Source organism: Dipodomys ordii, unplaced genomic scaffold, assembly GCF_000151885.1.
Source record: "Dipodomys ordii isolate 6190 unplaced genomic scaffold, Dord_2.0 Scaffold11, whole genome shotgun sequence".
NCBI lineage: Eukaryota > Metazoa > Chordata > Mammalia > Rodentia > Heteromyidae > Dipodomys > Dipodomys ordii.
In genome coordinates, this window is record NW_012267227.1 from 7,808,610 (window position 1) to 7,821,337 (window position 12,728).

The window sequence follows — 12,728 nt, forward strand, 5'->3', positions numbered from 1 at the left end:
GGGCCACTGTGTCTCACTCATTTGTTCAGATGGGGATTTTGCTCACTTTTGCCTGGGCTGACCTTTGACCGCAGTCCTAAGTAGCTGGGATTACAAGTGTGAGCCCCAGCCACCAGCCCTAAGATCGGTTCTTAAAGTGCTTTTTATCTGCCTCTAAAGAACCCAGTCACATTTGAGATGCAGGCTCTGGCTTTATCTGAGCACTGTGCCCGAGCCTTAAAGCACAGTTCAGTTCTAGTGAACGGAACCCACCTTAGCTTGCCTTACAATGATCTCCTGAAGTAAAAAAAATAAAATCAATTTATAGTGGCAGAAGGGAGTCTAATGAAACCTTCCATGGCAGAAGCTGCCCTGACGGGCAGAGCTGAAGGAGGAAGCCATGCATGCTGAAGGAAGCCATTGCTCAGCCCACCCCTCCTCTCCTCCTCCCCTCCTATCACTCTATTCTCCTGTTTCCTCTATCTTTCCGCCTGCCACTATCTCTCCTTCCTCTCTTCCCTTTTCCTTCTCTTCTCCCGGTCTGGCCTCTCTCCTTGCACTCTCTTCCCTCTGCTCCCCTCTGTCCCTCTCCTCTTTCCCCATTCTTGTCTCTTCTATTCCCTTTCCCTGTCCTTTCATCCCTTTCTCCTCCCTCTACTCTCCCTTTCCTCTCCCGTCCCCTACCTTCTCTCCATCTATTCCTTTTCTCTCCTGTCCTCCCTCCCTCCCCCCTGCTCTCCACACCCCTCCCCACGCTCCCCTCCCTTTCTACGCTCTCTCCTGCTCTCCCTCCCTTCTACTCTTTCCCTCTCCTTCCTCCTCTCATCTCTATTTTCTCATTCTCCTCCCCTCCCTCTTACCCTCCATCTCTCCTCTTCTAGTCCCTTTTTCCCTCCATGTCCTTCGCTTGTTCTTCCCTCCCTCCCGTCTCCTTGCTTTCCCTCCTCTTTCCTCCCCTGCCTGCTCTGCTCCCCCCTCTCCTCCTACTCATCTTCTCTCTTTATCCTCCTTTTCCACTCTGCCACCGTCCCTGTCTTCCTCGCCCTCTGCCACCTCTCCCCACACCGCTCCCCACCACCCAGCTCTCCCTTTCCACTCTGCTCTCCCTCGGGTCTTCTCTCTCGCCTCCCCAGCCCCTTAGTGGATTTGTCCCCTCCATTCCCTTCTCTTCTCCGGTCTACGCCCCTCCCCTCCCCTCCACATCCCTCCTCCTTGCTCTCCATCTCCTTTCCTGCCCCTCTCCCTCCATCCTTTCATCCCTCCCTCACCTTCCTTCTCATTCGCACTCATCCCTCTTTTGCCCCCTCCCTTTCTCCCTTCACTTTCCCAATCTCCCTTTCATCTCCTCTTCCCCACCTCCCTCTTGCCTATCTTCCCTCACTCTCCCTCTCTCCTCCCACCCACTCCTCCCTCCCCAACGTCTGCTCTTACCTCTTCCCCTCCAGTCCCTGCTTCCTCTATTCCCTTCCCCTCCCCCTAACTTCCCCACTGTCTCCTTCCTCTTTCCATCCCCACTCCGTCTTCTCCCTTCATCTTCTTTTTTCTCCTCTTCCCCTTCCGTGATGCCACCTCTCCCCCGTATTCATTCCACTCTTCCCTCTAGCCTCTTCTCTCCTGTCTCCTTCCCAGCCCTTTAGTCTGTTTCCGCCATTCCCTTCTCTTCTCTGTGCACTGTCTCCTTCCTCCTTTCCCTCTGCTCACCCTCATCCTTCTGTCCTCCCTGTTGCTCTTCTCCCTCTCTCCATCCTTTCATACCTCCCCCCTACTTCCTTCTCACCTTTCACCCTCTCTTCTATCTTCTCTCCCCTACTCTTCCCTCCATCCTCCCCTCTCCCCTCAGTCTCCTCCCATTCCCCCTATTCTACCTCTGCCCCCCCCCGTCTTCTCCCTCTCCCCTGCTAGTCTCTGTATGACCTGCCTTTTCTCTTCCTTCCCCCCCTTACCTCTCCTTTTCTCCTCCTCCTTCCTGTAGCTCTCTCCATCCTTTCATCCCTTCCTCTTCCTTCCCCTCCCCACTTTTTCCCTTCCTTCTCTCCCCTTGCCTCTCCAGTTCTTCACCTCCCTTTCCCCATCTCTTCCCCTCATTCCTCTCCCCTTCTGCCTTCCTATTCCTCCTGTCCTCCTCCCCCCTCCCTATCTTCCCCTCTGTCTGCTCTTGCTCCCTTCCTCCTCCTTTCTCCCCCCTCCCTATCTTCCCCTCTGTCTGCTCTTGCTCCCTTCCTCCTCCTCCCCCCCTCTGCACCTCTCCCCCTCCCCCCTCTCCTTTCCCTGTTTCCATCCTGTCTCTTTCTCTTCCTTTCTCCAACTTTCCACTTTGTCATCTTTTCCCTCTAGCCTGTCGCCTCCATTTATCTTCCCTCCACATCTCCATCTCCCCCCTCCTTACTTTCAACCCTCTCTTCATCTCCCTGTCTCCTCCCCTTCCACCTCTCCTTCACTTGTTCCTGTCCTCCTTGCATCCTTCCCTCTCCCTCCTCACCTCTCTCCCATTCCTTTCTTCTCCTCTCTCTCCCATCTACCTCCTTTCTCTTCCTCTCCCCCTGCCTGGCTCCCTCTCCTTCCTCCCCACACCCCTCCCCTACCACCTTTCCCTCCCTTCTCTTTCCCCTCACTCTCCCCTCCCCCTGCCTCTCTCCTCCTTCCTGTACAGAGCTGTCCATCCTCTTTCATTCCTCCTCTCTTGCTCTCCATTTCCCTTGTTCTCCTCCCTCACTTTCCCACTCTCCTCTCTCCCCCCTTTCCCTCTTTCCACACTGGGAATGCTGGGGGATCTCTGAGGACAAGCATCTGGGCACAGCATAGCTTAAACTATGAAGATTATAGTTCAAAACCAGCCCAGGCAGAAAAGATTGAGCAGCAAAAAGCCCAAAGTAGAGCTGTGTCTCAAGGGATGGAGTGCCAGCCTTGATTTAAACAAAAAAAAAAAAAAAAAAGTCATGAGACTGAGTCAAGCCCCAGTACCCAAAAAAACACTACCTTTTCCCTTAAGCGTGACCCTCTACAGGTCATTAAATTATAATGTCATGTAAGGGGCTAACCCTAAACCAAAAGGAAAACCCCAGGGCTTCCTCAGAGCTGAAGGAACAGGCCCAGGCCCCTAGTGGCCCACCCCAGACCTCCATCTGTTTGACCAGCCGGCTGCGCTCATCTTTGACGTGACTCTTGGCCTCCAGCTCATACTCCAGCTCCTTCAGTGTCTGTTCTAGAAGCCGCCTTCTCATGAGCTCTTCCTCCTGAGATCGCTGATGGTCCCTCAACTCTTCCTCCAGGAGGCGCATCTAGGAGAGAGAGTTGGGCGGGGGTCTCATGGGGTTAATAACACAGACACACACCTCCCCCCAACACGCTGCACAGGCTCACTCTGAAGGAAAGTGCTTCCCAGAGAGTAATTACTGCACTTCAGAGGAGGCTTAAAGTCAGGGTGAAAGAAAGCCAAAATTAATCAAGCAGAAACAGGCACAAAATTGAACCATATATCCGCGCACTTTTTAGGCCACAACCATTGCTTTGTCAAATGAGCTGGTCACCATCATAACCTGTAGTTTTCATCTTCATCCACAAGGTGGCACTAAACCAATAAGCTTTGAATAAAACATGGATTTTTCAAAGGCTGAATGCTCCTAGAACTCATTCTCATTTCTGAGATGGGGAAGGGAAGGTAGAATCTGGGCAGGCTCCCCAACAATGTCCTACCTCCTGGAGATGGCAGAAGGGGTGTAGGGAAAGGCACAGACTTGGGAATCCAGTACACCAGGAAAAGGGAGAAGGAAAGACTCGACTGATGGAGTCTAGGCAACTATTTCAAATCTGAAAAACACTCAAGTCCAAAACACTTCCGGTCCCCAGCATTTCACAGACAAGGAACAGGCACCTTGCTTTGAGTCCGTTATCAGGAGCTTTCAGCACCGTTTTAGAATTGGGGATAAATAGCCATTGTTCTTTTACAGCTTCAGCAGTGACTCATGAGCCACCTTCCTTTGATCAAAGAAATGCAGAGTTTGTTTTTTAAAGAAAACTCCTTTTCCTGTGGAGTCTTTGGGCTCTTGGCAGTGGATGTGAACAAAAATAAACTTTAGAATTAAGGGACCCAGTTATTGTCTGGGACTGTACTCAGTCTCTCCTATATAGGGTCACATATGATTTAATTACTAAGTGACTAAGATTTGCACTTTAAAGAGGTAGAGATGCTCAGGTAACTGGAGTGAACTGCTCAAGGTCATGCAGCTGGCAGGAGTATGACCTTGAGAAAGTACTATCCACTCTGTGTGGGGAGCTCCTGACTTTCTACTCAAACAATCACAAACATTCCCTTTGATTTTTCTTCTTTGGAGGTCAAGATGAAGGGAAGCCCTAGTCTTTTTTATTTTGTTTTGTGTCAACAGTAGGGCTTGACTAAGCTCAGGGCCTTTTCTCCCCTCTGTGTAACCCCTTCAGTGCCAGTAGCCCACAGATGGTCCAGGCAACGGTTGGGGAGCACAGTTTGCTCTGGCATGGGACACTATGAAAAGGCCCAGGGGGATCCTGTGGCGTTTTTTGCTTAAGGCTGGCACTCCTGAGCACTTGAACCACAAATCCTCTTCTGGTTAGTTCATTTCAGAGGAGAGTCTTGGTTTTATCTGCCTGGGCTGGCTTTAAACCTTGATCCTCAGATCTCAACTTCTTGAGTAACTAGGATTACAGGTGTGAACTCCCAGGGCTCAGCTCAAGTACTCTCAAGTATCAAAATCAAGGTAGAGTAACATTTGGGGGGGGGGGTGATGCTGGGGTTGAAGTCAGTACCTCACACATGCTAGACAAGCTCTACCACTGACCCTCCCTGCCCCCAGCCCCCAGGCCTCCTTTTAACTCGCACTATTCGGAGACATACCACCACTCCTATGCCAATAAGGAAGCCTGTATTCCCACGAATGACAAAATCCATTCCTGCAATTCTTGTGCCAGGAATAAAATACAATGGGAGTGTGGATGAGTCACGTGAACACAGCTGGTCCCTTTCCCCTTCTGTAAGTTACAGCTGAACTTTTTAGGCAGAAGATTTTAGACGAATTTTTTAAAAAAGAAAAAGGACCAGTTACCATTACGGCCATTTCACCTGGGAGTTTTTTTTGTTGTTTTTTTCCTTTTAGAATATCACTTGTCCACATAACAGATATCTAGAAATGGAGGAGGAAATGATCTATGAAGACATACGAACTGCCTGGTGTATGGTTCGAATGGAGGATTCCCCTGGGCGTAGCTCCTATGACGAATGACTCACACTAAATGAGCAGCAGGAAGTTGCTGGGGGGGGGGGGGAAGGCCATGGGGAGGATGAATGGGGAGAGGAAGGGTGGGCAAAGGCAGTCATAACATTCAATGTACAGATGTGAAAAATGCACCAGACAACTTGAGGAGAAGGGTGGGGAATGATGGAGGGGTGACATGGATGGATCAAGACGCATCATACTCATTGGTTGACATGGAATTAAAAACACTTTGTGCAACTGAAGATAATAAAGAGAAAGAAAAGAGACCACACAAAAATAAAATATGAAGCTGGGTCCTGGTGGCTCATGTCTGTTGTCCTACTCAGAAGGCTGAGCTTTGAGGATTGTGGTTCAAAGCCATCTCAGGGAAAGAAAATCCATGAAACTCTATCTCCAATTAGCCACCAGAAAACTGGAAGTGATAGAATGCTTGAGCTGACGAGCTCAGGGACAATGCCCAGGCCCAGAGTTTGAGTCCCAAGACCAACAACAACAACAAAAAGTCTACCCTCAAATCTTCCCAGAAGCATTTTAAAGTGGTATCTCGGGAGCCTGAACAAGGGAGGGAGGAGGAGGAGGAATGAATTACCTCCTCGCGCATGTTGGAGGCTGCCAGGCGGGCCTTCTCTGCCTCCAGGGTCTTCTCCTTCAGCTGCCTCTGCATGTCTGTGAGCTCCCTGCGGGTCTTTTCCTTATACTCATCCAGATGGCTCTGGAGCTCCAGGGTGGATGTGCGGGACGCTTCAACAATGTCTGCCATCTGCAAGAAGGGATACAATGTGAGCCCTCCCTGGGGTGAGCAGCTGAAGGTCTGGGCCCTGAGGCTGGGTCCCCTGCACACCCTTCAGCTTGAGCAGCTTCTGCATGAGAACCGCATGGCCGAGGGGCAGCCGCATCCTCTAGGCCTGGACACACAGTCCTGGGGTCTGAGCTCCGTGCTGCCACCGGGCAGTTCTAGAGCTGGGCACATCTGTCGCTTCTCAGTACCTGGTAGTTTCCAAGAGGACAGTTGCCCAGCCCTGAAATCTCACTTTCTAGAGTCATGTTCAGAGTGAACTGAATGCACACACCTAGACAGAATTCAGAAAAGATAAAAAGCGAGAGCCTGGTGCATGGCTCACGCCTGTAATCCTAGCTATTCAGGAGGCTGAGATCTGAGGCTCAGCGTTTAAAGCCTGCCCAGACTCCTATCTCCAGTTCACTAGCAGAAAGCCAGGAGTAGAGGTGTGGCTCAAAGGGTAGAGTGCTAGAAAAGCTCAGAGACAGTGCCCGGGCACTGAATTCAAACCCCAGGCCAGGCACACACACGCACACACACACACAAAATACAAACTAGCAAAGTGAGCAGGCGTCAGGAAACAGAGGTCACTTGTGTCCACTCAGCTCCTTGTTCTGGCCTTGTTCTGTCCCCTATGGGCATTTGTGGGCCCAAGCGATCCAACTCCTGGACATGTCAGCCACATGCTAGATCCACACAGATGCAGGTTTCAACCCAGGGAATAGTTGGTTCCATGTGTGTTCCCACGCTAACCTGCTAAGATATCTACAAGCAATTCTGGTGCCCGAAGTCTGGTTTTTGTTGTTGTGTTTAGTGGTACTAGGACTTGAACTCAGGATTTGGTGCTTGCTGGACAGGTGCTTTACTGCTGAGCCGCACCTCCATCTCTGCCCCACTGCAGTTGTTTCGAGCTAGGTTCTCATTTCCTGTCCAGACCTGTGTCTAGACATCTAGATGGGATCTCAGCTGAGGCTTCCCTTCTGAGCCAGGGCAACAAGCATGGACGACCACATGCTCAACTTCTTCCACTGAGGTGGAATCTCATGGACTTCTCTGCTTACACTGACCTCAAAATGCCATCCTCCACACCTCAGCCTCCAAGTAGCTAGGATCACAGGCATGAGCCACTGGTGCCTGGTTTGGCAGCAGCGATTCTCCCGAAGTCTAAAGAGGACTTTGAGTATTTGCGAATCCCTGACACATTTGTGCGAAGACAGGAGTCCCAGACCCAGAGAGGGTTGAGTCACTGAGGGGCAGTCTGCCCTCCCCACCGCCCCTTCTCCCTCACCTCCTTCTGCAGCTTCTCAATGGTCTTGTCCAGGCACCACCGCTCGCTCTCCATCTCGCTCCTCAGCTTCCTCAGCTGCTCCTTCTGCTCAGGCTCGTCCTGGAGCTTCTCACACAGCTGCCTGTGCTCCTGCGTGGTGCGGCTCAGCGCCCTCTGCAGGGCAGAGCAGGGCAAGGCCGTCACGTCCCCATTCGGCCAACCAGGGGGCCACGGCCCGGCCACGGCCCACAGCCACCAGACCATCGGCATGCAAAAAGACCTGACTAAAGCCACCATGGCCCACACAGGATCCGGCTGGTGGCAAAAAATAGCTAAAAATCAGTCCCCTGCCCAACAGGGCAGGAGGCAGCTGCCTTCCTCAACCCCCCCCACCCCCTCCACCCCCCGGTCAGAGGAGCAGCCTCCACCACCTCCTGCTTCAGTTGGGAACAGAATCAAAGATGTTGTTCAAGAACACCATACCGCAGGGTTATCCTGGACCCCAGGAATGTGGGACAGGAAGCTAAGAATGACAGAGAAACGGATGCAAGTTCACTATGGTCTTCAGCCAATATGAAGATGAATATATTCATCATATGCAAAGGTGCAATCCATTGCTACAAGTATAAAGTCTTGCAATGAAAAATTCTGGTGAGAGTTGGGCGTGTCCGTGGCTCACTTCCGTAATCCTAGCTACTCAGAGGGCTGACACTTGAGAATCACAGTTCAAAGCCAGCCAGGGCAGAAAGTCTGTGAGACTCTTATCTCCCAATAAACTACTCAGAAAAAGCCAAAAGTGGCACTGTGGCTCAAGTGGTAGAGCGCTGGCCTTGGGTACAGAGAGGCTCAGAGACAGTGCCCAGGCCCTGAGTTCAAGCTCCAGGATGGGCAAAAAAAGATTCTGGTGAGTGTTGGGTACCAGTGGGCTCACACCTGTCATCCTAGCTACTCAAAAGGCTGAGATCTGAGGACCATGGTTCAAAGCCAGCCCAAGAAGGAAAGTCTGTGAGACTCAATTAACAACCATCAAAAACCTGGAAGTGGATCTGTAGTTCAAGAGCACTAGCCTTGGACAAAAAAAGAAAAGCTCAGAAACAGCACCTAGATTCTAAGTTCGAGCCCCAGGAACAGCACCAAAAAAATAAAATATTGACCTGAAAACGTTACCCATTTCTTTTCCCTCTTGCTCCAGGACTAAGCTCCCTCTGGGTTTCCAACTTGTAGGGTGTCAGGCATGCAGGACACCTGAGCAAAGGGTTTGGCCCCCAATCCCCAGAGCGTCAGGTGATTGCACTCCTGCATCCGGTCCACACAAGCTCATGTAGGAGCAGAGGGGGGAAGCAGTCAGGTCTCCTGGGAGTGTATAGCCACACGCTGGGTGGCCGGGACACCCAACGGAGCCCCGAGGCCTTCTGTTCTACCCAGAGTTCACACTCATCCTCAGCAGCTGAACTTCCACAAGCACTTTTTTCTTTGGTGGTTTGAACTCAGAACCTTGGGCCTGCTAGGCAGACACCCTATCCCTTGGGTTATGCCTCCAGCCCTTTTGCTTTAGGCTATTTTTCAAAAGAGGGTCTTGAGTTTTTGTGGGATGTATTTGTTTGCTTTGACCAGGGCCAGCCTGGTAGGATCATCCTACCTCTGTTTCTTGCATAGCTGGGGCCAGAGGCACACACCACCACACCCAGGGTATGTGTTAAGGTGAGGTCTTGCTAACTTTTTTTGCCCAGGCTAGGTTTGAACCTCGGTTTCCCGTCTCTGCATGCAGAGGAGCTGGGATGTACAGGAGCATCCTCGCTTAGCCCAAGCAGACATTCTGCGAGGCTCTAAAGTCTGCGTCCCACATTTGGTGCATGCATGACAAAGAGATGGCGATTTTTTTGTTTGTCTCAAGTAGAAATGTTTTTCCTGTTTCTAACCTCAACTAGCTCACGAATTTAAACCCCACCCTTGAGCAGCTGACTGGGTAACCCACAGTAAGCGTCGTGACCCATCACCAGCACGCGGCGAAACTGCCAGCCACACACAGCCAGTCCAAGAATTGGTGACAAAGATCCAGATTTAAGAAAAAACCGGAAGCCAAAACAGAATGCAGTGGCTCTCTCCTGTAAAAACTCAGGAGATGGAGATTGGGAAGATTGAGTTTCCAGGCCAGCCTGGGCAAAAAGTTCATGAAACCCTCTCTATTACAAGCAAGGCAGGCCAGGGGCCCGTGGCTCATGTCTATAATCCCGGCTACTCAGGAGGCTGAGATCTGAGAATCATGGTGTGAAGCCAGCCCAGGCAGGGAAGGAAGTCTATGAGACTCATATCTCCACGAAACTACCAGAAACGCTGGAAGTGGAGGTGGCTCAACGTGGCAGAGCACTAGCTCAGGGCTAGCACCCCGGCCCTGTGCAAAAGCTGTAGGAAAATCATGACCCCGGCCTGCCTGGGCAAAAGGTGAGACCTTATCTGCAAAATCACGAAAGCCAAAGGGGCTGGGTGTGTGAAGCCTCGAGTTCAAGGCCAGAACCACCACCAAAAAGAAGAGCAGGGCTGGGAAGGTGGTGCAGTGGTAGAGTGCTTGCCTGGCATGCACCAAGCCCTGGGTTGGATTCCTCAGCACCACACAGAAAAATCCAGAAGTGGAGCTGTGGCTCAGGTGGTAGAGTGGTAGCCTTGAGAACAAGCAGCTCAGGGACAATGTCCAGGCCCTGAGTTCAAGCCCCAGGACTGGCAAAGAAAAAATGAAAAGGAAGAGGAGGAGGAAGAGAAGGAAATCCAAGACGACAGCCGGCAGACAGTGAACACGGGAGAGACAGGCTTCAAGGTCAAGATGAGCTCCATCCAAAGTAGGGCCAACAGGTGAGCGCGGCTCTGCTTCTGGGGGAGATGGTGCTCCCTCAGAGGGGCTCTCAGTCCTCTCTTACATTTCTGTCTTTGCAGACATATGGCTCTGCATAGCACAGGATCTCAGCCATCTTCCCCTGGCCAGCTCTCAAGCACAAAGGTTTTCACCAGCTGGGCACTGGCAGCTCACGCCTGTCATCCTAGCTACTCAGGAGGTGGAGATCTGAGGATCACAGTTCACAGCCAGCCCGGGCAGGAAAGTCCATGAGACGCTAATCCCCAGTTGGCCACCAAAAAGCCTGAAGTGCAGCTGTGCTGAAAGTGGTGGAGTGCGAACCTTGGGCAAAAATAAAGAGCTCAAGGACACCCAGGCCCTCAGATCAAGGTCCAGGAATGACACGAGGAAAACAAAAAAAAGAATGAAGAGAACCAGTGGCGGCCATCTCTACCCGCCCGCTTGCAAGAGAGGCGAGCTGAGCCCGTGCTTACCTGGGCCTTCTCCAGCTCGCTTTCCAGGGCCCTCCTGGCCTCCGTGGACGCCTCTTCCTCCTTCCTGGCACTCTCAAGGGCCTCCGCTAGCTGCTGCATTTCACCCTACAATGCAACACTGGTTAGAAGGCACCCACTCGTGCTCCCGGCCTCATGATGCTGACTCAGTGGAAGCAAGTGGACGCACACGGGCCCACTGCCGTGCCTCATGCCTGTGACTCAGCCCAGCTGTGTGGAAGGCCAGGGCGGGGGACTCTCAGTGCCAACTGAGTGTTGGTACTGAAAAACAAAAAAAAAAATTCAAGACCCTGTCTGGAAAATAACTGGAAAGAGCAGAAAGGGCTGCGGGCTTGACTCAAATGGTAGAGCACCTGCCTCGCAAGCCACAAGACCATGATTTCAAATCCACAGAACAGTAAACAAAAAGGAAAGAAAATGAACATGAAGACGCCCACAGACCAGCAGCCAAGTCCTCAGATGTCCTCCATCTGTGACCCTAGGTCTGGCTGCTTTTTTGTGTGTATGTGGCCAGTCCTGGGGCTTGAACTCAGGGCCTCAGCGCTGTCCCTGAGCTTTTTAGTCTCAAGGCTAGAGCTCTACCATTGGAGCCATAGCTTCATTTCCAGCTTCTTGGTAGTTAACTGGAGATTAGAGTCTCACAGATTTTCCTGCCTGAGCTGACTTCAAATCGTGATCCTTAGGTCTCAGCCTCCTCCAGCAGCTGCTGATTAAATGCGTGAGCCACTGGTGCCCAGTGCCTGGCTGCTACTTTTTTAAATGCAAATCTCCAGCCTTAGCCTGAAGGTGCTGTAAGAATTACATCAGTCATTCTGATGGGCACCAGATTTGTCCTTTGGTCACGGTCAGTGTCTGTCGCACAAACAGCTTCCCACCTCCACAGGTGAGACCATTGCGGAGCGGCTTTGCCACGCCCTGTAACTGCGTAAGAAGAGCACGGTCCTGAGGGCCTCCAGCCCCACAGTGCTGGAACAGCTGTCTGGAAGTCCCTGAAGGTGGAGCCTGGGAAAGGTTGGGGTGTCTGATGTTGGGGTGAAAGGAAAACCCTGCGCCTCCAGATAGATTTTGGATGTTCCTACCCTACCCTCCACCGGCTCCCTCTCACCTGGGTGCCCACAGGCAGGGGAGAAGGCCGGTCCTCACCTTGCACTTAAGGAGTGCATCCTTGGCCTCCATCTCCTGGCCTCCCCGGGCCTCCAGCTGCTCCTGTAGCTCAGTCGCCCTGCGCTGCAGCTCTGCGATCTGGAGCCGGAGCCGCGTGTTCTCCTCGGCCAGCTCCTTCTCCTGCAGGCCAGCCCCTGCCGGCCGCTGCTCCGCGCTGCTCCGGCCGGCCAGGACCTCCACGTTCTGTAACAACACACCAAACATACCAAGGTCCAACAGGGTAACCCCTCACAACAACCCACCCACCACTCCACAAAATGAATACCACCAAGTGGAAACGTGTTTGGAGAGGGGGCAACAAGAGGCAACAAAATGTGAAACCCAAGTTTCCCTACAAATCGGCGATATCACTCTTGGGTATACACCTAAGTAAAGATGTAGGATGACACGAAAATGTGTTCCTGCATCTTTAGAGCATCTTTATTCCAAGTACGTTCAAGGTGGAAATAACTCTGATGTCCACTCACAAACAGGTGGGTAACAAAACATAGTCTGTTCACACAATGGAGTATTTCTTAGTCACGAGGAGAATAAATTACTGATGCACACTACAGTATCAGAGATGAACCTTGAAAACCTGATTCTACTTGGAACAAGCAAGTCATAAAAGATCCCATGACCAGAACAGCAAATCAATGGGTTGGCCTAGGTTAGAGGGAGGGAGATGGGAAGGGACAAGGAGCAGCTAGCATGGAAACAGGCTTTCTTCTGGAATGTAATGAAAATGTTCTAGAGTTGACAGCAATGTTGGCTGTACGACACTGTGAACACACAGATTACACACAGGACTGTTATTTTATTTGTGCTGTACTGGAACTTAAATTCAAAAGTTTCAAATTCTCAGCATTATTTTTTCACAGCTGGTGCTCTATCACTTAAGCCACATCTTCAGTACAGCTCTTTCTTTTTGCTTTTCTGGTAAATTAGAGAAGAGAGTCTTTTTTTTTTTTTTACT

The 12,728-nt window shown here is 51.5% G+C and overlaps 1 protein-coding gene across 1 annotated transcript in view; it reads right to left on the minus strand.

Moving 5' to 3' along the window:
• Cgnl1 (cingulin-like 1) overlaps nt 1-12,728 on the minus strand; it is a 107,705-nt gene that overhangs the window by 10,318 nt on the left and 84,659 nt on the right. The window contains exons 9-13 of the mRNA XM_013009947.1: nt 11,753-11,956; nt 10,592-10,696; nt 7,292-7,444; nt 5,815-5,985; nt 3,018-3,257 (exon numbers count right to left, since the gene is read on the minus strand). Coding sequence (XP_012865401.1) covers nt 3,018-3,257; nt 5,815-5,985; nt 7,292-7,444; nt 10,592-10,696; nt 11,753-11,956 — 873 coding nt within the window. The remainder of the gene's footprint in view (nt 1-3,017; nt 3,258-5,814; nt 5,986-7,291; nt 7,445-10,591; nt 10,697-11,752; nt 11,957-12,728) is intronic.